Below are 24139 nucleotides of genomic sequence, written 5' to 3' on the forward strand. Positions count from 1 at the left end.
AAATTTGGTTACTAGACTAAAGACTCCAGACACTAAACTGATTAAACTAAAGAAACTACAATTAGAGATGTCTTATTTTCGAGAATGCTTTCAACAGAAGGTGGCCCCAAAAGGCTTACATCGTCACCAGTATCCTACGGGCCTGGTGGCAGATTCATCATTCCATAAAGATTTTTTTGGTTTTGTTTGACAGGCAAAGCTTTAAATTATTAGCAGGCATTATTATTGGATTGAAAATTTGTCTAAAGAAGTCACAAACTTGGACCTTAATATAAAAGCTGACACAGAGTTTATGCATTATAAATTTGAGTACAGTCGAATCTTCTCGAGCATAGATCAGTATATGCTCAAATTAAAAGCTAACAAAGGAAAAAAAACTAAGACCGTACCGCATATGATCAAGGTTCAGCTTACCCTGTACCATCTTTAGCCCAAGTGTGGCAACAAACTAGCCATGAAGGTAGAGGGCTAACTGAGGGAGCTCCACATAATTTTAATAATAATAATAACTTCAACAATGTTAACCATGTGGAGGAATCCCACAGTAGTGGGTATGATGGAGTTTTGGATACAAACACTCTCCCCATGGAGGTTCGTAGAAGTGAAAGATTACAAAATTCTTCACGGGAGGGCAACACTACTCCATATGATGATCAAAATTTTCGACAGGCCTATCCATCAGGGGCCAAACTGAAACAGAGGAACCCACATCAGAACACCAAGAACATTTGCAAATTCAACAAACTGAAGCGATAATGGATGCCAACATTATTAACAACGTGGGTCCAGTGATTATTACACGCGTTACCTTGATTATATTTTTATTTTATTAAAAGGTGACATTAATACAGGTAAAAAAAATTGTAGAATATTTCAGTCAGTCTACCCAATTTCTGCAATTTACGTCCACTTTTAACACATAAAAAATCTCTTACCTAGACATTCGTTTAAAAAAAGAATAGGGTTAACCAATGTTTTGTAGCTAAATATACAGAAAGAGCACTTACTCTGCCTTTCTGCATTTTTCTGGCTGTCACCCTCACCATAAAAAATGGTCAGTTGTTAAGGGTGGCATGGATAGTTGGCCAGGGTGATGATTTCATAGAGGAATGTCAAACATTGAAATACATGTTCCTAAGTCGTGAGTATCCTGAGGACCTGTTAGATGCCTTAATTGAAGAGGTTAAACTTAAAAGGACTAATAACTTCTATAGTCCTATTTTATGTGTGAAGAATGGTGATTTAGTCCACCCTTCTGCACATAATCAAGTGGCTGAAGACAGCCCCCGAAGCAACAGCATAGGAGTAGAAGTCGATTTTCATCTGAGCTTTATCACTACATTTAATTTGGACAGTCAGTAGTCAAAATAATACAGAAGAATCTGGATCTGTTTAGAAATAACCCTATGTTGTTTAGCAAGTTGGGTAATTCCCCTAAAGTTATATTTAGAAGGGGCAAAAACTTTGAAAAACTTGTTGGAACGACATCATAGAAGCATCCCTAAAATTACAGGTATGCTTAAGTGTGAATCATGTAATTTCTGTAGATTTATTGATGTAGGTAATTCATTTTATATCAGTGGCATCCAGTGTAAACTGAAACAAAGATTTAACTGTAATTCTAAGTATGTTGTTTATTTAGCTAAGTGCCAATGTTGCACAGCATTCTACATTGGCAAAACAGAGTGAAGACTCCATGATTGTATTTACAAACAATATGCCATTACCAGAGGCAAAACAGAAAATGCCTTAGCGAAACATATTTCAACATATAAGGAACATAAGTTTAAATATAAAGTTATTGATCAAGCACCTTTTTACATCAGAGGTGGTCCTTTGGCCTTACATTTAGAAGAATTAGAGTTGTCCTGGCAAATCTATTTAAATGCGTATAATTTTCCAGACATAAATGAGACCTGCTCCATAAGTTGTATTCTGAAGCTAAAGAGCTTACAAAGATGAGGATAGTTTTTTTAAGCATAGAGTATTAAACAAAATTATGTATTTATTTTATACTAATTTTGCAAGTGTTATTTTCAGTTGCTTTTATTATCAGATTGAATATTTGTATATTTGCCAGTGTGAAGTATCTATGTGCTGATTTTTTTATTAGAAAATTGTTAGTGTAAATAAGTTTTGTAGGAGCTATATTTATTAGAATGCATTAGTGTGCATTGTTACTGTGGCAACTAGTTCTTAAGAAAGGGAGCTTTTTAAATAACTGTGTCACGATTGGAGTTTCTTGTCACATGACTCCTGGTTTTAATCTTTAAATAAGGCACTCTGTATCTGTTGTATTTTATTTGAAGAAATTTGATTTTATATAGCAAACGAAAAGCGCTTAATAAAATACAGTTCAGCACTTTACTCGACTACTGCCTTCCCTGTTTATTTTTATTTTGCCTCTCAAGCATGATGACTATTTTCTGAAGACTAATTGAAATCTGCACTAAAAAGGTAACTTTATAAATTTTCTTGAAGCATACTTACCATGTTCTGTATTAACTTATGGCTATATATTTTATTTATATTTGTTTTGTAATGCTACTTATCTTTTTAACTTTTATGAATATTTGAGCTATAATAGTTTACTAAAACCTATACTTTCTGTATTTTAAGTTTATACCTTTGCATTGCCTGTTAATGTTCTTAATTTCTGACTAATGTTCAATAATTATGTAAAGTGTGCTGTAATCTGTAAACGTGCACTGTAATCTGTAAACTATCTAACAAATTAAGCCTGCCTTATGCCTTGACTATCACTATCTATTTAAATAATAAACTTGTAACAAAAACAAAATAAATTGTTACTTTACCCTTAACTGATGACTGAATAATGTGAAGTATTTTGAGATTTGACTGAAATGTATAATGCCTTTAAGATTTGACTGAAATGTACTATACTGAAAACACAATTGAATATGAATGTCATATTCTGAAACTTGACTGATATTTACATTAGCATTTATTGAACATTTAAAAATAGCTGTGTATATTCTGGAAACTAAACAAAAAAAAATAAAAGCGTAACTGAAACTTGTGCATGTTGTATTCAAATTAATACAGTTGTCTGAAACATGAAAACATTTTGACAGTGTTATCTGAACACAAATCTGAAACATGAGAACATTTTGACAGTGTTACCTGAACACAAACTGAAATCCATTTGAACACAGACTTGAAAACTACTACTGTACAATTATTAGAACATGAGAACATTGTTTGAAAATGTCCATACTTGCTTTAAGCATTGAAGAAATAACTGAAGCACATAGACAGTTAATTTCTGTCTCAGTTATTTGCCAAATTTTGCTCTGCATTGTTCCAGTCGCTGATGAAGTAAAGTAAGGTCTGCTTTAATACTGGTGTCCTCTTTATAGTTAAGCCATTTAAGCCTCTTCTTTTCATTTCTTGTTTGATTGTATTTAGTGTCAGGTCCTTAAAATATTTGTATCTTTAACAGTTATAATCTGATATCATTGCTAATTGCCCTGACTTTATTTACATTTAATAAACTGGCAGCATTACTTGCTGTGCTGACTTTATGTACAATTTTCTGCATAAAATAAACGTATAATCTGCATGAAATAAACATTTGCTGCTAATAAGCTCTTGGAAGTCTATAGACAGACTGATTTTTTTAACACAACACTTAATTATGACGTAATGTAATTTTTTAAAATGGAGCTGTCACACTGGGAATGTAACAAAAATTCTGCTGTTTTCTTCTTCCCAGGCGGATTGGCTTTATTTAAAAATCCAAACGCCAAAGACTTGCTATTAACTGCAATTACCTTTGACCTTTTAAACCCTGATAGCGTGGAAACTGTCATAAATGAAATGTATGGTCTGCTGTCTTTTTTATTTTGAAAATCTGGTATGTCACTGGCAACATTAACCTGAGCTACAGTATACTTTTGATTTATCCTTTGAGCTTGAACTTTGTACATTACTTGCATCATTTGCCCAGTCATTAACCATAGTGAGCTGCTTTATGTTTGAAAAGCTAACAATATTTAAATCATTATCCTGTTTAGCTATATTGAAAAGAACTGGAACTAAGTACCAGCTTTTACATGCTTGCGTTTCCATGTCCAGTATTAACTGCTGGAATTTACTGCTGCAAAATCAGTATTAAAATCTGTTTCTGTCTCACCACTAGAATGGACAGCTTTTCCAAGGTCTTGGCTGTAGCAATTGCATTTAACTTGATGGTTGTAAATGAAAATAATCTAACACTGTTCATTTTTGCACCTATATACAATCAGTTTTAACTGTTGAACTTTTTACATTTTGTCTTGTGACCCTTGGATTTTAACGTACTGTTCAGCGAGTGAAACTCCACCCACTGTCTTACCATAACCATTTCTTTAGCTGACGTCATTTAACTTTTCATTGGTAGCACTGCCTTTAGTTTAGCCTGTTAGGCTAGCTGTAATCTGAGCTATGTTTGACAAACTGCCATCTCCGTATGAAACATATACAATATCAAACTGATTACATAATGTACTCCTTTATATATAGAATCTGAATTTTTAATTGTGCTATTACTTTTACGATGTAGCATTGACTTTAAATTTGTAAATTAGCAAACATTACTTTGTCTCTGTCTATATTATGCTATCTCTGTCTATATTACGCTATTGTTTATGCATTGCAGCACAAAGCTCTTAAACAAAACAATACAAAAAAAATTCATTTGCCAGCTGTAATTGCAAACCCTTTATTCTGCTAATTAATTTGACTGTTAGTTCTGATGTACCTCAAAACAGAGGCATACGGTTACCCTTTTTCCTTGACTGACCACACCCAGTATGTCTTTGAGTCCCTAGACTATCGCTCCACGTTCCTAAGCACCCTGGAATCTATCAAGGTCCAACCCAACACACACATACTAGGAGGCTTCAACTACCCCTCCATCATCTGGGAGAACTACTCAAGTACCAATACACTGGCCCAGCGTTTCTTGGATTTCATCAGTTCCAGTGATCTGGACAAGCTCTTTCTGACCCCCATTAGAGGAAGCAACATCCTTGACCTGGTTGTTACTAATGTGAGCGACCGTTGCTCTACACCAGTAATCAATCCCTCACTGGTCAGATCTGACCATAAACTAATCACCGTGGAAATCTGCATCTCACCCACACCCCCTGCAAAGGTAACCACCTTGAAAAACTTCTCTAAAGCTGACTTTGGGCTCCTAAAAACAGAGGTAGCTAACTTAGTGGCACCCATGCCAATGGAAAATAGTTGCATGACTGCCAAATCATACATCAATGCACTGTACGAACATGTACATAAATGCATGGAACTGTGGCCAAACCCAACAGAACCAAGACACTCTCCTCCAAAAAAAAAGTAACCCAATCTGCTGGTCCCCTGTCATTAATAAACTCTACAGCAGAAGGAGGAAACTGTTGCAGAAAAAAGTGAAGTACCAAGACTGGAAAAACTCCCTCATTAGCCTCAGAAAAAAAGTTGAAATCCCTCATCAAATCCTCTAAAGCTAGCTATGAAGGCATAATTGCGGCAGACACAAAAACAATCACAAAGCCTTCTATAGTTATATCAAGAACCTCCACAGCAATACCCAGATATGCTCTGAGTTGCTGCACAATGGTACCTTCTATATTGAGCCAGCAGGTATTGCCAACATACTGGCCGACAGATTCAGTGCCAACTTTACCCCTGTCTTCCCTCCCAAAGGACCAATGACAATACCAGAAGAATGCCAGGCACCCAGCATTACTGCAGCACAGGTTAAAAACTGCATTGCCCAAGGCCAAGAATACAGCTTCTATGGCACCTGATAATATTTCTGGCTGTGTTCTACGTGAACCACAAAGTGAACTGGCACCACATCTGTGTGCCCTGTTCAGCCACAGCCTCACCTCAGGCTTTGTCCCTACCAAATGACGCACTGCTACAGTCATCTCTCTCCATAAAGGGGGAGCAACTATAGACTCTGGGAATTGTCGCCCTATTAACCTGACTAGTCTAATATGTAAAGCTATGGCGTACATCATCATGGACCTGATTAACAAAGATATAGGAAATCACCAAACTCTAGAGCCCACGCAATTTGGCTTTGTGAAAGGGAGATCATGCCTGCTCAACCTGGATGACTTCTTTGAGTCAGTCGCCAGGGCTGTGGATGAAGTTAAGGCAGTGCATACAGTCCACCTCGATGTGGCCAAGGCCTTTGATACCATTCTTCACTATGGAATTATTGATAAACTCACCAAACTAGGTATCAACCCCTATATCACTAGGTGTGTTGCAAATTGGCTCACAGAACACACACTGTGAACGTAGTAAATTCCAAGTCAGACTGCCAACCACTCACGAGTGGAGTCCCACAAGGATCGGTCCAGGGTCCTCTCCTGTTCGGCATCTACTTCTCAGAAGTCCAGGCCAACACAAAGGGACTCTGGCTGACCAAGTTCACAGACTGCAAGCTGGGAGCCATTATTAACTCCCCAAGTGATGCAGACATCCTACAGAAAGGCCTCACTGAGACCAGTGACTGGTGTCGAAACCATGGCCTTAAGCTTAATGCCAAAAAATGTGTCATCATCCCCTTTGGTAAAAACTCAGTTCCCACTAATTACCACATTGATGGGAGCCCATTGAACACTGAAGGCGTTGTACGAGATCCTGGGATGAAGGTTTTGCAGCAACGTCTCCTTTGACCACCACATTGCCACTGTGGTCAGAAAGACCTATGTGGCACATCTTCTTACCAAGGGTTTTGCATCCAGGAAGAAGGAGGTCATAGTCTGTCTCTACTCTACTCTTCCCTCATTAGACAAATCATTGAGTATAATGCCCCATTTGGCATGTACCTCACTAGACACATGCAGCAGCTGGAGAGACCACAGAAGTACCTCACGGAGAGGATCCTAGACATTAAAGCATGCCCTTCATGGACAGACTCAAAAGACTTCAGCTATTCTCTATCTCATATCGCCCACTTAGAAGCAGTCTTTGCTTGACTTAGAAAGCCATGTCTGACACAGCTCTGTTAGAAATGCTCCATCTAGATCTCAATCCCTCCACACCACACACTCCAGAGACCTCAACTTCATTACCACAATCAACAGAACATGCTGGAGGGACAGGTTTTTCACCCAAAGACTGCCCATGCTCTGGAATAGACTTCCCGTACATGTCAACCAGAGCACCCCGCTGTCCCTCTTCAAGAAAAATCTTGATGAGTGGATGGGTAATAGGAAGCTCCTCCCAGGGATCACTGCAGTGGCTCTATTTGATAGATGCACTGGGAACTAACGTCCGGCAGCACAATACCAGGGCACTTCTATGGGCTAGACTTGTAAAGGCTCCAGGGCCATTAGCTTAGTACACACCTATGAACCTGTTATAAAGTGTTTGTCTATAATCACTAAAAGAAAGGCAAAAGTGATGCCAAAATTGATGGATATGGATCAGTGTGGTTTTGTGGTGGGGATGCAAACTTTTGATAACATTAACAGAACATTAATGATATAGAGGGAAGCAGAATGTAACAAAATACCACTGTTGGTGGGTCTTGATGCAGAAAAAGCATTTGACAGAGTAACATGGGACTTTGAGCAGGGGAATAGAAGCATTTGCATTCCCTGGTAAGGTTATAAGGTTGATTAGGAGGATATATGAGGGATTGGAGGCGAAAGTTAAAGTTGGTAGTGTCCTCTCTGGGAATTTCTGCTTGTGCAGATGAATCAGGCAGGGGTGTCCTCTTTCCCCTTCATTTGTGTTCTGTTTAGTACCATTGGCAAAAAAAATAAGGGACTCAGAAATTCAAGGATATGATTGGTATGGTAGTCAAGAAAAGCTGGCTCTATAGTAGAGTCGATTATCGAATGTCAGCTATCCAAAATGTCAGTTAACAGAACCAGTCTTCCAAAATTTTCAGGTAGGAAAAATTATAAATACTGAATATGTAAACATTATACGTATTCATTTGAGCATTTTTTTTTGAGCTTGTAGCCAGCTCGTGTGTGAAAAATATTTTTTTATTGTCCAGTGGAATCACTGAATGGTTGAAAAGTATATTCTTGCATGCAGGAAAAAAAAAAACAAGATGTTAGAAGATTTTTGTACGGTTCATTTATATGTTTGATTATCTGAACAGTTTATCCGAACTACCCTAGGTCCCAATTCTTTCGGCTAATCGATTCTCGACTGTATTTGCAGATGATATCATTTAATACTTTCCAAAACCAGAAAAGGGACACTACAGTGTTGTGGAACATTTTGAGAGCATTTCAAATCTTTTTTCATACAAAATGAATGAAGCTAAAATAAAGGCAGTAGAGGTAAGTTATGGCGTTTATATCACGCTATCGAAAGATGAAAACAGCGAACGCTGTTTAATCGAACCTAAAATATTTAAACCACATATCATCGAACATTCAGAACAGCGATTTTTTTTTTCCTTGGGGAAAAAATTTGCAATTCCGAAACATACAGACAGCACAAGCACACCTAAAAAACATCAGTCCACACGCATACACTTCTAATCCTACAACTAACCCTACACTAAACTGTACATACACTATCTATCCACTTACCTTAACCCAAACCCTAACCCTAAGGTCCGTCACTATCGCACACTCACCTAACCGGCCTAACTCTTAACCCGCCCCTAACCCTAACTCACTTAACCCGTCCCCTAATGCTAACTCGCCTAACCTGCGCCCTAACGCTAACTCACCTAACCTGCGCCCTAACTCACTTAAACTATGCCCTAACTCACCTAACCTGCACCCTAACCCTAACGACCACACAATTGCACACTTACCTGTGCCTGACTTGTAACTTTCCATCACAGCTCTGAAAATAGCAAAGCCACAGAACCGGCCAACCGAATTCTTTCCCTAGGAAAGAATTCGGTGTTCTGCAGCTTCTCTATTTTTAGCGTTCGCTCAAAACGGGTCGATATTAGAACATTCAAAGTTTTAAAACTTCAGTGTTCTGATATAGACACAAGTTATGTTCCCACACTTGAATCTGTTCATTAATATCCATATTTATGGGGACATGATAAAATGAAGTGTTTAGGAGTATGGATTAAAAATGATTCAGTTGTGGCAGCTAAGCATGTGTGGGAAGTGACTCCACAAAAGAGGATACAAAAACTGAGAAAATGGGATCTCTGTTAATATGGATATGGATGGTAAAATAGAAGCAATTAAAAGGTTTTTATTCCCTTAAGTCTTATACACAGGTCAGGCATATTTTTATTAACCAGAGGAGAAGTTGTAGATAGCAGTCAATAAAGAGCTGAAGGATTTTATCTGAGAGGGGAAGACTCCAAAAGGCAAGTGAGATAAGATGATTCTTCCAGTAGAACGAGGCAGATTGGGATTAACTAATTTGAAGGGTTATTTCAGAGCTATACAGTTAAGGCCCCTGTACATAGCACAAGCAGAAAACTGTAATTCAAAGTGGAAAGGGATGATTGTGAAATGGGGGGAAGCTCAAGAAATAAGGAGAGACTGGGATTTTGGATGCAGACCTTTAAGGAGAATAGCAGTAATCATACAGAGTATTATATTCCTGAAGTAGCAGAAAGTATTCTAAGAACTAAGCCAACACGGGAATGGGGAAAGGAGATTCTGCCGATAAGGATTACTGCAATTAGAGAGAGACAGTAGGCTATACGAGGCTGGAATTTTATTGGAGAAAACCGGCAAAGGAACCAAGGTATTGGAAGCAGATAACCAAGAGAGGGGAAGGTAATGGAATGGGAAGATGCCAAGAATTTATTTGGACTGTAGGTTACAGATTGATATCAATCCTTGATAAGAAAGGCTGAGTATAGGCAAAGAAAGAAATAGGGGGTCTTAAATGAAAGACCATCACTGGTAGAGTTTTTAGTAGAATGCAGACTAGAAGCTGCCATTAAAAAATGAATAATTAGTACAGCGTATAAAGTATTGCATGATAGCTATAAGAATCAGAGAAGGTTAGAAAGGCCTGGGAAGAGAGATTGGATAAGCACTTCACAAAGAAACAATGGATGGGATATATGTATGTCTGCCAAATATGCAACAAAGTCTAGAAGATGTAGGATTTTTGCTTGGAAATGTGCATGTAGATATTTTTGTACTCTAAGCATACTCCAAAGAATTTTTTCTCAGGTAGACAGCAAATGTTGCAGGTGTGATGGGGAAGAATGAGGTAATTGGGAACATATTTCCTGAGAGTGTCATGAATATTTTCTGAGAGTGTCATGAGTTATCAAATTTTAGAGTCCGTGCAGACTGCTCTGTCAGAGATGCCAGGCTAGCAGATTGGTGTAACTAGGGAAATGATTTTTCTGAGCTTTGATACGGAATCGGAATTGTCTAGACATAGTAAGGCCTTACAGAGTCTAATTATGGTGGCTGCCAAAAAGTCTAAATGAACTGTACTAGAAGTAGTGAATATAGTAACAGAAAGAAAAGCACTGGAATTGGGATGTTTAGAAAAGGGTAGGAGCAAATTACATAGGGAAAAATGGGCACTGTGAAAATACAGACAGGGGAGGAATGAGGTTTAAAAGAAGGCAGAACTTGAATGAGCTATGGTAATGTTTGACTGAGAATGCTTGGGTAGATTGTAAGTGATGTATAATGTTTGCCACTAGGATTATGCAAGTACGGTTTGCTTTCATTTATATAAACATATGATTGCCTATGTCATAAGTGATATTCTTTAAAAAAAAAATAATTTGCTGCAGCTCTGTTAATACATTTCCCTGGGTGATTCCATTGTTTAACAAAAGCAAATCTCAAAAAGCCATTACCTTCCTGGCTTTTGTCGTTTCTAAAAGTATGTGTAAATGTATATCTCCAGCACAGTATGCATTCTTTTAAAATGCATTTGAAAGAATTGATTTTATGTTGTCATGTTTATAATTTTTTTGTTGATTTTATATATATTCTGTTTATTTCCTTAGTGAATGTGAGCAAATGCTTTATCTAATGATGGTACCAAGTAACTAAAAAAATAAATTAAATGATCCTCTGGATTTCCTTAAGAAGAAATTTCTTGCATATACTTTTTTTGTGGGGATTTTTCATTTGACTTGCATGCAATACCTCTGCACCTGAAAAGAAGAGAGTTGATAAACTCCCAGATGCAAAGTGGTGCCTCCACTGCATTACACATTTAAGGATAATTTTAAAACGTATGGTTTCTGGAAATTCAGATTGATGCCCCAACTAAAGGATCCATAAAATATCATTGAGTAGACATGTTTTATATAATGTACATATGTGTAGCCCTTTTACTGTTTCTTCAGTATATAGTGAGAATGGAAGCACTGTACCTTGGCAAACTTGCCATGTGTTAAGCATGGAAAAGGAAGAAAGTTTTAATGTCTAGTATCTTAGTTAATGGAGACGCTAATTGCTTTTCCAAATGCTGACTTACAAAATTTCTAATTCAGAGCAAATTCAGTACAATGTAATGGATCTGACTTTGCCGCTTACAAAAGCTTAGGCTTTGAAGGTCGAGCCCCTCCACTACCCATAATGCCTCACTCCCCCTGGTTACCTCACATCTCGTTTGCCTCTCTTAGGAGAAGCATCACAGTCTGTCACATCGAGCTGTGGTGAGAGAGAATGTTTTGTTGTTAGCTGTAAGCTAAATGTTTTTTTTTCCTTTTTTTTGTGTAGCCTACTTTTTCCTGTACCCTACCGATATGTATTACTGTCTTTTCTCTCCCTTTCCTCCTTTCTAAAGTTGTTGTGACATGGCTGAGAAGCTTTTGCATTTCAAAAAATGCACTTCCTGTGGACACAAGATTCCCTTATCTGATGCCCACAGGAAGTGCATGTATTGTCTTGGCCCTGCTCTTGCATGTATTGTCTCGGCCCTGCTAACATCAAAGCCTCCTGTACCATCTGGGAAGGCTTCCATCTTTAGCCCCGTTGGCAGGTTCTTCTTCAGGGTCTCAACCTCATTCTAAAAAGCACCGGGAAAACAGGGAATGCAGAAAATGTTCCCTGGTGAAGTCATCTTGGTCTTCAGATGAGCCTCCATCCAGAGCTAATAAGGCTTTGGATCCCCTTGGCTGTGAGCTCCTTTGCCTTCAGAGCTCCCTCTTCCTATTACAGAGGTCTCCTAGGATCGCGTCCAGGCCACCTTCCAGAGCATCTTCTGTCGGGTCTATCCACAGTCTTTCAGAATCGGAGGTGGACAGATTGATGAAGGCAGTTCCTTCAGGCACAGATCCAGATTGGGGTCTTATCAGCCCCATCCCCTACCGGGACAGTGGACAGTCAGTCACCCTGTAGACCTTTAGCTCCTTCTCAGATCTAACCTGCTGCTTTGGAGCCCTGGGATCTGAATCCCCCAAGAGCTGAAGTGTCAGAGCCAGTAATGGATCTCACTTTGACCCTGGCACCTTCCCTGACTCACTCTGTTCCAGCTGTCAGAGCAGAGTGGCTGTCAGAGCCCAAGCCTCGACGTCTGCTCCAAGGGGTTGACCTTTGGAGCTGTCGCTTCCCCTCTGAGTGTCTGCATTCAACAGCTCAGCCCCCACTTCCCTCTTGGAGAGGAGGGCTGGAGGAGTTCAGAGATCCTCTGTCCCAGTAGTCTCAGCTCCAGGAGGATGGTCTTCAGCCTCTCTCATCCATTCTACTTTCGAGGTGGTGGAGACTGTTCTCTCCATGCCCAGCTGATCCTCAGCAACCACCTTTTCAGATCCACTTCCCAATCCTTTGGAGACTTTGAGACCTCACAAGTGTCCCCCTCATGACAGATGGCCCAGCAAAGCCTACAAGTACTTCCACCTTTGGAACACCAGATCTCTTATGTTTCTATGGAACACCCCACTGAGACTATTCCCCAGAAGAGAGGGTGCAAAAGGAGGCACCTGGACTTCTCAGAGGAATCCTTCACCAAAGACACCGATTTCAAGGAAGGGAAAGGGTCCCCCAGGTCTCCATCTGAGGTTGTCTCTTTTGGAGACCTCTTGGAAATCCTGCACCAAAGAGTTGGATGTTCTTCCCAAAACCTGACCCCAGAGGAATCTCTGTTCTTGGAATCATTCTGGTCTGGCCCATCTACATTTTGGGTGTCCCCTCTGATGCTCTCATTGATCTGGTGTCAAGCAGGGCTTGGCAGGATCCGGACACAGTAGAAGCATTTCCCAAGCATGCAGACAAAATCCTCAGTACTTCCCTTGACTGACCCCAGTGGACTAAGGGAATCCCTGTAGATGCCATGTTTGTTGCAGCAGCTGCCAAGAAGAAGCTGGCCCAGGAAAACTCCTCTATCCATCCCCCTAACAGGGAGTCTGGGGCTTTGGACAGATTTGGTAAGAGAGTTTGCAGCTCATCTGCCTTCAGTCTACGAGACTTAAACTACCTTTCCCATTTTCCAAGGATATGGAGGGATTTAATCAAAGAACTCTCTTGCTTGGTCCCAGAGACCATGTCTGATGAGGAAAGTAAATCCTTCTCATCCAAATTAGCCACTTTACAGTCCATTTTCAATGTGTCCTTGAGGTTAATCTCCCATGCGATGGAGAGTATGTCAGGGAATGCCGGTTCCAGCATTGCCATTAGGTGTTCTGCCTGGATGAGGCTGTGCAACTTTGTGGAACTTTTCAATGTGTCTTTTGTTAATCCCCCTTTTTGATGGATTGTTTTTGTTTGGGCCCACTGTTAGAGAAGCACTCTACCATAGCAAGAAAAACGGAAAGACCCTGTCTGCCATCGGAATCCATTTTTCTATCCCCCCCCCCCCCAAAAAAAATCCTTCGGGAGAGAGGACTGTGGTTCAAGAAATCTCAGGGTCTTTTTCAGGAGTCACAGGGAGAATACTCCCCCAGAGGCAGCTGAGGAAATGGTTACAATGGTAGACGCTGCCCACGGGGCAGAGGGGGTCCACAAAAACAAGGGTGTCTGGATTCTTTCTCAGACGGGCCTTTTCAGTGTTCCTGAGGGGGGTTGCCCAGCTGTCCTTCTCTGGAGGCAGAGGGAGCTTATCCTTGCACCCAGATGCCTGGCTAGCTATCACAAATGATCGGTGGGCGCAGAGGCTCATACCCAGAGGATACTTTAATTCCTTTTTCAAAATTTTCCAAAGCAAAGACATCTCTCCCAGATGTTCCACCCAGTCAGAGAGAAGTAACCAAGTTAGAGACCTCAAAGCTGCTACAAAGAGTCATCCAGACGTTTCTGCCAGATCAGATTGGATCAGGCATTTAGTCAAGATTCTTTTTAGTACCAAAAAAGACAGGGGACCTCTGGCCCATTTTGGATCCGACATCCTTGAACAAGTCGGTAAAAACTCCAAAGTTCAGGATGATTATGATCCAGTCCATTCTACCTGTTTTGAAAATGGATGACTAGGTGTGCTCAGTGGACCTGAGGGATATGTACTGCCACATCAAGATAGACATGTGCTCCAGAAGGTACCTATGCTTCTGGCTGGAAGCCCGTCATTACCAATTCAGAGCGTTTCCCTTTGGTCTCACCACAGCCCCCAAGGTGTTCACCAAATGCATGGCAGTAGTCGCAGCTCATCTCAGACTGCAAGGATTCCATGTTTTTCCGTACATAGATGACTGGCTCTTAACTGCTCCAACCATGCATCTACTCATCCAAGCCAGGGGCTACCTGTTACAGCTAGCTTCTACCTTGTGCATAACAATCGACGTACAAAAGTTTCAGCTTCAACCAGTTCAGAGCATAGATTTCATAGGGGCTTGTTTGGTTACAACAAGGACCTTGGACTTCCTTACTCCAGACAGGATTTCAAACCTAAAACTACGTCAGACAGATTTTGGATTTCCCAGTTCCTCCAGCCAAACTAATACTCAGGGCCTTGGGTTCCATGGGTGCCACCATAACTCTTGTTACCAACAGCACACCTACACATGAGAATTTTGCAGTTGACCTTAGCAGTCCAGTGGTCACTACAGCAACCCCTCAGCTATCCAATCAAATGATCATGAGTGTGCAAGGATTCTCTCCTCTGGTGGCTTCACTCTCAGGAGGTCCTTCAAGGATTGCCCTTTGTTCTTCCTCTGCCAAACCCCACGTTGACCACAGATGCCTCCAGGTGGGGTGGGGGAGGCATTTCCTGGGTCGAATGGTCCAAGACACATGAACGTCACAGTGTCCTAGAGATGAAAGCTGTCGAAGCGTTGCAGGCATTTCACAGCTTACTTCCTCCAGGGACTATTGCGATACAAACGAGGGGGAACCAGATCCTACTCCCGTTCTGAGAAGCAATAGTGTGGCAGTGAGCAGTCTCTACCAACGTTTTTGTGATTGCAACACACATTTTAGGGGACAAGCTCAGCAGAGTCTTGGTGAGGTCTCAAAAGTGGTTTTTGAATCAGTCAGTGGTGAAACATGATCTTCCACAAATGGGGTCAGACTTGCTGCAATCTCTTTTTATCTATTCACAAAAATAAGTGCAGCAGGTTCTTTGCCTTGATTTCCCCCTCATGACAGATACCCAGGGATGCTGTGGTCCATCATTGGCCTCCCGGATTACTTTATGCTTTTGCTCCTCTCCCCTTAATCCTCAAGTTACTTCAGAAAGATTCCAGGTTGAAGAGCAAAGTGATCCTCATTCCCCCCTATTAGCTTCTGAAAATCTGTTCACCTTCCTTTGGTCTCATCTGATTTTGCCCTCCATGGACGCTCTAACCTCATCCAGATCTACTATCTCATCCATCAGGGCAAATTTATCCCGATCTCCCAGGTCTGAAACTGGCCACATGGTTTCTCCAGTTCCAGTGATGGCTAGATCTGCCAGGCTTTCATCCCTATTCCGAAACATTCTGATCTCCTTCTACAAATCTTCGACTAGAAGAATTTACAAGAGCAAATGGAATAGATTTTCTGTTTCTACTAAACAGTAGAAATCAGATCCTTTTTACCGTTCCTGTCTTAGCAGTCCTAGAATTTCTTACTCATATTGTCTGTGAGGGGGCCAGTCATTCCACTTTAAAAGTAAAATTAGTAGCTATTTCAAATTTTGATATCTGAGAAAATATGTCATCTTTCACCTCATCAAAGTTGTTCAAGGCTTTTCTTAGAGGGGCTTTCCTTCTTCGCCTTCCTGTCAAAGATCCAACACCTCCTTGGGATCTAACTATGATTTTACAGGCTTTGGTCCCCCCCCCCCCCGGAACCCTCTGGCAAAGTAGATTTTCTGGTGGCTATCACTTATGCAAGAATATCTGAATTGAAGCTCTGTCCTTTAAATACCCTTACTTGATTTTCACAAGGACAGAGTGATGTGTACTAATCAATCCTTTCTTCCCATAGTTGTGACTTAGAACAATATAAGCTAGTCTATTGACTTAACAGTATTTTTTTCCTCATTTCCAAAACAAGGGAGAATACACTCTCCATCTGCTGGATGTTCACAAACCGTTGCGTTTTTATCTCGACAGAACTGAATCTTTCAAGAAATCTGACCAGCTTTTCATATCTTTTTTGGATGCAAAAAAGGGTAAACCAGTTGCCAAGACCACCTTGGCTAAATGGTTAAGGGACTGCATTTTGTTTGTTTATAAATCCAGAGATGTTCCTCTTCCTCACAAAGTCAAAGCTACTAGATCTGTGGCAACTTGTCAAGCTTTTTGGGCCAAAGTTGCAATTGATATTTGTTCAGCTGCGACTAATTTCCACACCTTCATTTCCCACTGTAAACTAGACTGTGTGTCCAGAAGTAGAACTCCATTTGGTTCTGCAGTGATCCGGAATATCCTTCCATGAAGGCCACCCAAGGTTGTTGTAGCTGGGGACTCTTGTTCCACAGGTTGAGGAAGAATGAAAATGAAAACATCAGATAAAGAAGTTATGTACTTACCATAACCTTCCATCTGTGTTATCTTTTTTTTCATTCTTACCTTCCCTCCCTCCTTCCCCCTCTCCTTTTGTGAATGACCTGACAGATGTGCTTTTAGGAACCTCTGTTCCTTGTTGAGCTCCTGTTCTTTTTCTTGGTAACTATCAGTATTGATGTACATTGCATTTATGATAATATTAATGGTAAACATGGAAGCAGCAAACTCGATCTGAGGTAACTGGGAGGTTGGGGTGAGGCATTATGGGTAGGGGAGGAGCCTCTAGCTTTGGAGCCTAAGTTTTTGCAAGCAGTCAAGTCGGATCCAAGACCCACAGGTCAAGGAAGAATGAAAAAAAACACATGGAAAGCGATGCTAAGTACATAACTTCTTTTCTGCACAACAGATTTGTACTTAGAGAAACTGAATTGACCACCATTTGAACTTGCAGACTGTGGAATTAATCCATTATTCCTGGAAAGCACCATCTTTTACATTTAGTGTTTGGATCTAAACTACAAGCCATTATGAGCAAGTTATCTTACCTTGTTTTCCATAATGAAAGAGGGTTAGTGAAGATGAATTCAGCTTTCAAGCATAAGGTGATGTCAGCAGCATCTCTAAACTGATCTTTTTAAATGACTTTTTTATCCAAATTTTCAGAATAGCAGAGAGCATTGTTTGCATGTGCAAGATGTGTGCAAACAATACATATTTTACTCTGGAAAAACCAAAGAAGTCAGAAACCTGATCAACCATTGTTTCATTCAGGAAAGTTAAAGAATGTCTACTAGTAAGCAGCCTTTATCAAAGTTGGTTAGTCCATTGTATTGCCGCCTTGTCATAACTGAGCTAGTAAAATATCTGCAAAGCATAGTAAGTGTTTATTTCTTTGGCCTGCTGTAAGGGGTCTGTGAAGACCCTCTGTCTTTGACCTGGCATTTAAGGATGTCCCAGTTGACCTTTTTGCATAAACTGTTTTGTCTTTTTTTTTGAATGTCAGTTTTAATATTTAACTATATTGTACAGTTCAGTTTTATTACGCTGCTTAATCACTAAAGTACTTCACAGCTGATGGACTTGCTTCTTTACAAGATAGGCTAATGGAACATGGAGACCCATTGTCGATTTGTCCTTTCTCACAATGCATGTCAAATTGATGTGTTTCAGAACAGAATATCGTCCATTTAGTTATTCCCTTATTGTTCATAGAAACATGAGTAGTGTCTCTGATAGATGCTTATTGGTACTTCCTTGTTTTCTCATTTTGCATTGGGGTTCCTTGGATTTTAAACATGAATTAGCATTTTTGGTTAGAGTTACTAGTATTTAAAAAAATGCATGTCCAACCATTACATTTCTTAGATTAAAAGATATGCATGGGATAATTCCCATTTTCACGCTCATGTCATTCAACTGTCACTGTTGCAGCCTGTAGGTAGACATCCCATTTTGAATTCTGTGAGGATTTGTCAGTTTGAAGAAGTGAAATTTACTGTCTAAATAAACTAGAATTTTTCTGAATACAGTACTAAATACAGTCAGTTTTCGTGTTCTCCTAAAGCAGAGACTAGAGGTTGCATATTTTTCTTTGTTGGACATCTTCCCAAGATTTTCTTAAATTGTTGGGAGATTAATTGTTGAGCATGCTGGGCTTCACAAGGAAATTTCAGTTTTGCATATGGAATCTCTGGGATTAAACACCCTTTTCTGGTTCTTTCCCTTCAGAATAAACTGCCTTAGTAACACCTTCAAAGCACAGTACATTGGAGGCAGAATAGGAGGACTTCACCTCCATTCTGACAGCTCCCTGTAGGTAAGGGCTGACATTTCTCTGTTACATGGTATATAGACAAGGGAACACTGAGTTATGCTTTTGTGCAGACTGTCAGTATAGAAGGTTGGCCTTTGTATATAGTTCAGTTTGCCAAATTCACTGTAATGGCAGTTTGGCTAAGACTTGTAGACCAGTTTGGGTAATATTTTTGGTGGTGGGGCAAATCCTTCAGCCTCCCATGCAGAATTTTATGTCCCCCTGCCCCCTACTAGGTAACAAAACTAACAGGGCTGTCATTACACTTCTGGATAAGTCTGATCACTAGGCTAGTACATAGCAAGTAGACTTACCTTAGTTGATGCTCAATGGTTTATACAGGTACCTGTCCTTGGCCATGAAACCTTCCGTATTAGTAGTACATTTTTTTCTCTTGTAATTAAACTGTGTTGGGGAGAAGCTTAATGATATGGTTAGTGCTTAGTAAGTAGACTTACCTTAGTTGATGCTCAGTGGTTTATACAGATACCTGTCCTAGGCCATGAAACCTTCCGTATTAGTAGTACATTTTTTTCCCTTGTAATTAAACTGTGTTGGGGAGAAGCTTAATGATATGGTTTAGCTAGATTACTTGGGAATGTTTCAAGAACCCGCGGTGGTGGTGCTGCAGTAGCGTTGTCGCCTCACAGTAAGACGCTGTCCGGTTCAATTCTCAGTGTCTTCTGCATGGTGACATGCGTGAATGGACGTACCTTTGTTGAAGGTTGTATGTCAGGGCTGTTAACTCGGCACGTAAAAATCAACTACCAATCATTAGCGGACCGGAGTTCTGCTGTGGCGACCCTTAACCGGGAAAAGCCGAAAGACACAACAACTTGGGAATGTTTCAAGCTCAAGGTCACCCATGTGTAAACATGTTGGCATCCTTCAACGATTCTCAGCCTTGCATCTGGACCAGAGCCTAGAAAATACCCTTTCATGAAAGTGGGACTCCGAACTTCTGTGTTTCCCTTCATTCAAAAGGCATTGTTAAGGACTAGAAAAGACCCATGTAATTATTTTGGCCCTGACAAACTGTGATATTTCTGGTCAATGAGTCAGGTAAAAGGCTGTTTTCTCTTCCTGTCATAGATGTTTTGAGTCATTAAAAAGGAAGTGTAATAAATCTGGCTCTCAAGATAATGTTTTGTGGAGTGAGTTGTAGAAATGAATTCTTGGTGCAGAGCAGTTTTCTTAAGTGGTTCAAGTCTGTAGGAAGTTAGAAGTCCTGAATGCTATAGTGAAAAAGGTTTGTTTACTGATTCAGTTTTTTTTTTTGGAAAAAATTTATATTGCATTTTGATTAAAATAACTTACGGAATATAACCATTATCTAATATACAAGTAAATACAAACAAGAAACTATGTAGAGTCCACAACAAGATATGAAAATTAGTCGACCATTAATATTTTTCTAAATTCTTTAAGGTTTTGCCAAGATAAAAATTTGTGTTTACGATTTGAAGTTCTGTTATGTAATGTCTGTATTTCCATGTTGCATACACTTTTAGCTAAGCAAATGAATTCAGTAAAAGAGAGGGTGTTCTTGATTTTCCAATGTATTGTAATGATTTTCCTAGCTATAGCTAGAATTGACCATAGAAGATGTACTTGTACTCTTGGTATGGAATCCGGAATTGGAACATTATCAAGGAATCTGATATTAACACACTTATCTGACCACAATGCCTTAACAAAATTACTAAAATCAGTGCAAAACTGTACAGTCATCCTGCATTCAATCACCATGTGAAACCAATTAGCATCTATAACCTCATCACATCTCAACATTTTATTTCCATTTTTTTTAATAAATCAAAGCAATTTTATGTGGTGTTAGAAAGGTTCTGTGTAAACATTTCCAAGTAAAGGTTTTCCAAAAAGGTGACAAAGTAGTGTAATTTATAGATTTTAATGATAGCTTCTTGTTCATTTCCGAGAAGGTTTCATTATTAATCTTTGTTGAATATTCCCAAAAGGATGAGTCAAAAGGAAACAATTCCGATCTTATAATTTTTATATAATGCTGATGAGCAAGATTTGTTTTTAGATTCTTCACCATTAATCTTAAAGAAAAAAATCTAAATTATTTATGCAGTTCTGATATTAGTCTTCAACCTCCCCTCATTCTTGTGTTAAACTGCCTAAGACTTTGTCTGCTTGTCTTTTAAAGTACATTGTATTGCCCATTAGTTTTTCTCTCAAGACTCTAGCAGTCTATGTTTCTACGTTTGTGATAAATGTTTGAGATTTACATCTTAGTCCACATGAGAAAAAAAAACAAACTTTTGTACATAACCTTGATATGTCAGTTTTGTTTTGCAGTCTTTGACAAGACTGCTTTTTGAGCCAATATATTTGGTTCTTTGAAAAATTCTGTTCTCCAAGATGCTTTTGTTGGCCATCACTTCTGCTAGGGGAGTCTTAAGTGTTCTGAATATTAAATCACCTTTTACAAGGATTGTGTGTTTGCACCCAACATCTCTTCATTTATGCCTGAATATAACCTTGAACCAGAATATTCCAATTTTATTTTACCCCCATCTTGCAAAAGATGAAAAGATTTTGGATGTCTGGATACCAGACATCAGTTTTGTAATGAGAACTAAAATTAAATTTGGCCAACACTTTAATCTCACTCTACTAGGTGCAAAGAACAGTGCTTGGAGGTCAGACAGTTTTTACTGTGGACCCAGTTGTATTGCATTGGGTCACATCTGTAATTAAGCCTATTGAAATACACATTAAAACCTGTTATCTAGAGGAGTGACTACTTTGGCTGCATTTTCAGGCCATTTCTGCAGACACAACATGGTAGACCTGTCTGCACCTTTTAAATGCTACAAGTAGGATGAAATTTCTGTGAAGAGAGATTCTTTTGCTACAGCACTGGGCACAGGTCAATGGGATGAAAGTGCATGACATTTTAAAGAGTTTAAAAGTACGATTAGAAAAAGTTTGAGTATTTTTTCTGTATTGGTAACACTGGATGTGGTGCTCTTAATATAGATTGCCTGCTTTCCCCCCCCCCAAAGTGTGTAAATACCTAGTCTCCAAATTTCTTACTTTAGTCTTCTGAAAAGGTTATACAAGATGAAGAGGTAGGCTTTTGATTTATTTAAGCTCATTTGTAGTTTAATCTTTACATAGATTAATTATGTAATTTGATTTTACTTAAGTTCTAAAGGAGTATGCTAAAAGGTAGCAGCACACATCCTAGTTGCTAGGATAGAAAGAAATGGTTCCATACCCCTCCATCCAGACATTTCGTCATAAATGATGTGTTGAAGTATTCATTTATGACATGTTAGATCTTTGATAACAAAATGGCTTAATGTAGCATAAGCAGATAGTGTAATTGCTACCACACGATCTGTGATTTATGTAAATTTTGTCTTTCAAAGTATTTTTGTTTCAGCAATGTATCTTTTTCGGGGGGTGGAGACGTAATACTATAGAAGCATTATATTGATTCTATTTTTCATTTTAGGTCCAAGAAAAGTCACAAGAAGAGTCGGAGAGGAAATGAATGAAGCAACCACAGAACTGTTAATAGTCTTCAGCACTTTTGTAGCTAAAGGACATTGTACATATGATACATTTTTTCATTGATATGTAAACTTTTTAATTAAAAAAAAAACTCTAAATGACAGAGTAAAGGTAACTAAAATAACATGGTGAGTGTGTTTATATTTTGTATGATGTATGTTTGTGGAGTATGAAAGATTTCAGTAAATTTGCAGTTAAATTGTGTTCTGAGCTACAAAGTTTGCAGATTTGCCTATTTCATGAAAAAGGCAATATATATCGAGTAATTGCCTAAAAAATAATTTTTCAGCTTTTAGTAAGCTGTCTTCCATTAATTCTCTTCTGTCTGGCACTAACTTACCCCAGGTATCTATGGTTTTCCAGCCCAAACACCTGGACTCAAGGCCTAAGATGAAACATGTTCACGGTACAGGATCCCTTAGCCTAGTACATTTTGTGAAATGAAGCTTCATCTGTCCCGCACCGGAGTGCTGTCTGTAAAACGAGGCCTTAGCAGCTGTCCACAGTTAATACTTAACACAATTAATTGACTGATTTTGATAATTAACTGTGCAAACCATTTTTGGACAGTTTTTATTTTGTTCTGTTTCTTACGATGGTAGGATGCTTCTTAAGTACATCATTCATTCCTCCCTTTACAATTGATGGTGTGTCTTAACACCCTGCCACCTCTGAGTCTCTATTTGCTACATACTGGGCATCTCCAGCCCTTGCTTCCCTCAAAATGTAGGCTTTTCAAGGTCTGACTTGCTGATAATATGGCTTATGTTCATATTTGAGTTTAGCAGCATTTAAGTGGGTCAGACCAGTTTAAGACTATGAAGGATCGATAAAATGTCTAGATTATTGAGAGAGAGATTAGGTGATTTGCATAGTGCCACAGTATTTCAGGTGAAACCAGTGCATGAGAAGTTTTCTTCTATGTTATGAAATGATAGTTAAACACTTGCAGATAATGTTTTTAATATATTTTTAGAAATGTATTTTTTTAACTACATATGCTTGCTTTGTATTTGTATTGTGCCAGATCCACAATTTTCTCAATAGACAACATCTCTAAGACACATCACCATTTTGATTTTATTTTGCTGTTTCTGTTTTGCAGTTTCCCTCACCTAAGATACTTTTTTTTAAGGAACTACCATGACATTTTTAGTATAGCTTTTAAAATAAACTATTTTGTGGTGATCTTTGTTTGAAATTCAGCAGTTGTTTTGCTTCTTTTATGTGGAGATCTGTGTAATGCAATTAATGGTCTTGTTTGTTTACCACTTGAAAGCCCACAAACATTGCAGTTATTTTTGTAAGTTTTTTCCTTCTGCATCTAATTTGTTGAGCTGTACAAGAATTGTTTTCAACTTAGGATAGAGAGCTACAGTTGATATTGTGTAGCCCCTTAACAGTGCTATTTTGCCTCAGCAACTGATCTAGGTTCTAAAACATTGAGTGCAAGTTAATTGTTTTATATGTTGTCTTGAATATTTCGCAGGCACAGCTCTGTGGTATGCAGTTGGCGTGCATTAAAGAAGCATGTACAGGCTGCATTTATTGCATTTTGCTTTTTAAAAGTTTGAGATTGTTTCGTCCCAGTGATTTTATTGATTTGTGTTGAGATGTAATCTTCAAATGCACTGTTGTGCCCAATATGCAGTAATGATGAAAGATAGCTGTTTGCATTCCTTTGCACATTATAACTTACTGTGTACTAGGATGAGAAACCGATTTTAACGCATGGAGCTGTGACATTTAGTTTGTTTAGAATGACAGAAGTAAAATACAGCATTGCAAAATGATTTTTGTGAAAAAAAAACTTTGGCATTGTAGCTAGTTTGTTTTTCAGTTTATAATCCCAGGTTGCAAGATAAAGACTGAGAAAAACTCTGAGTCATATTCACGAGATAAAATTAGGATAGAGTTTTGCAGCCCTAGCACCTAGATGCAAGGCCTAAACTGGAACCTACACACATATA

General features: G+C 39.1%; 1 protein-coding gene across 1 annotated transcript in view; it reads left to right on the forward strand.

Annotated features, from left to right (window-relative positions):
• The window catches only part of PRPF38A (pre-mRNA processing factor 38A), a 437126-nt gene extending 413752 nt beyond the window's left edge, over positions 1–23374 (forward strand). Inside the window, exon 9 of the mRNA XM_044086853.1 lies at positions 22111–23374. Coding sequence (XP_043942788.1) covers positions 22111–22153 — 43 coding nt within the window. The 3' untranslated portion in view covers positions 22154–23374. The remainder of the gene's footprint in view (positions 1–22110) is intronic.
• Positions 23375–24139: the final 765 nt, after the last annotated feature.

This window comes from Protopterus annectens, chromosome 10.part0 (genome assembly GCF_019279795.1).
Source record: "Protopterus annectens isolate FY-2018-M chromosome 10.part0, PAN1.0, whole genome shotgun sequence".
Lineage (NCBI taxonomy): Eukaryota > Metazoa > Chordata > Ceratodontiformes > Protopteridae > Protopterus > Protopterus annectens.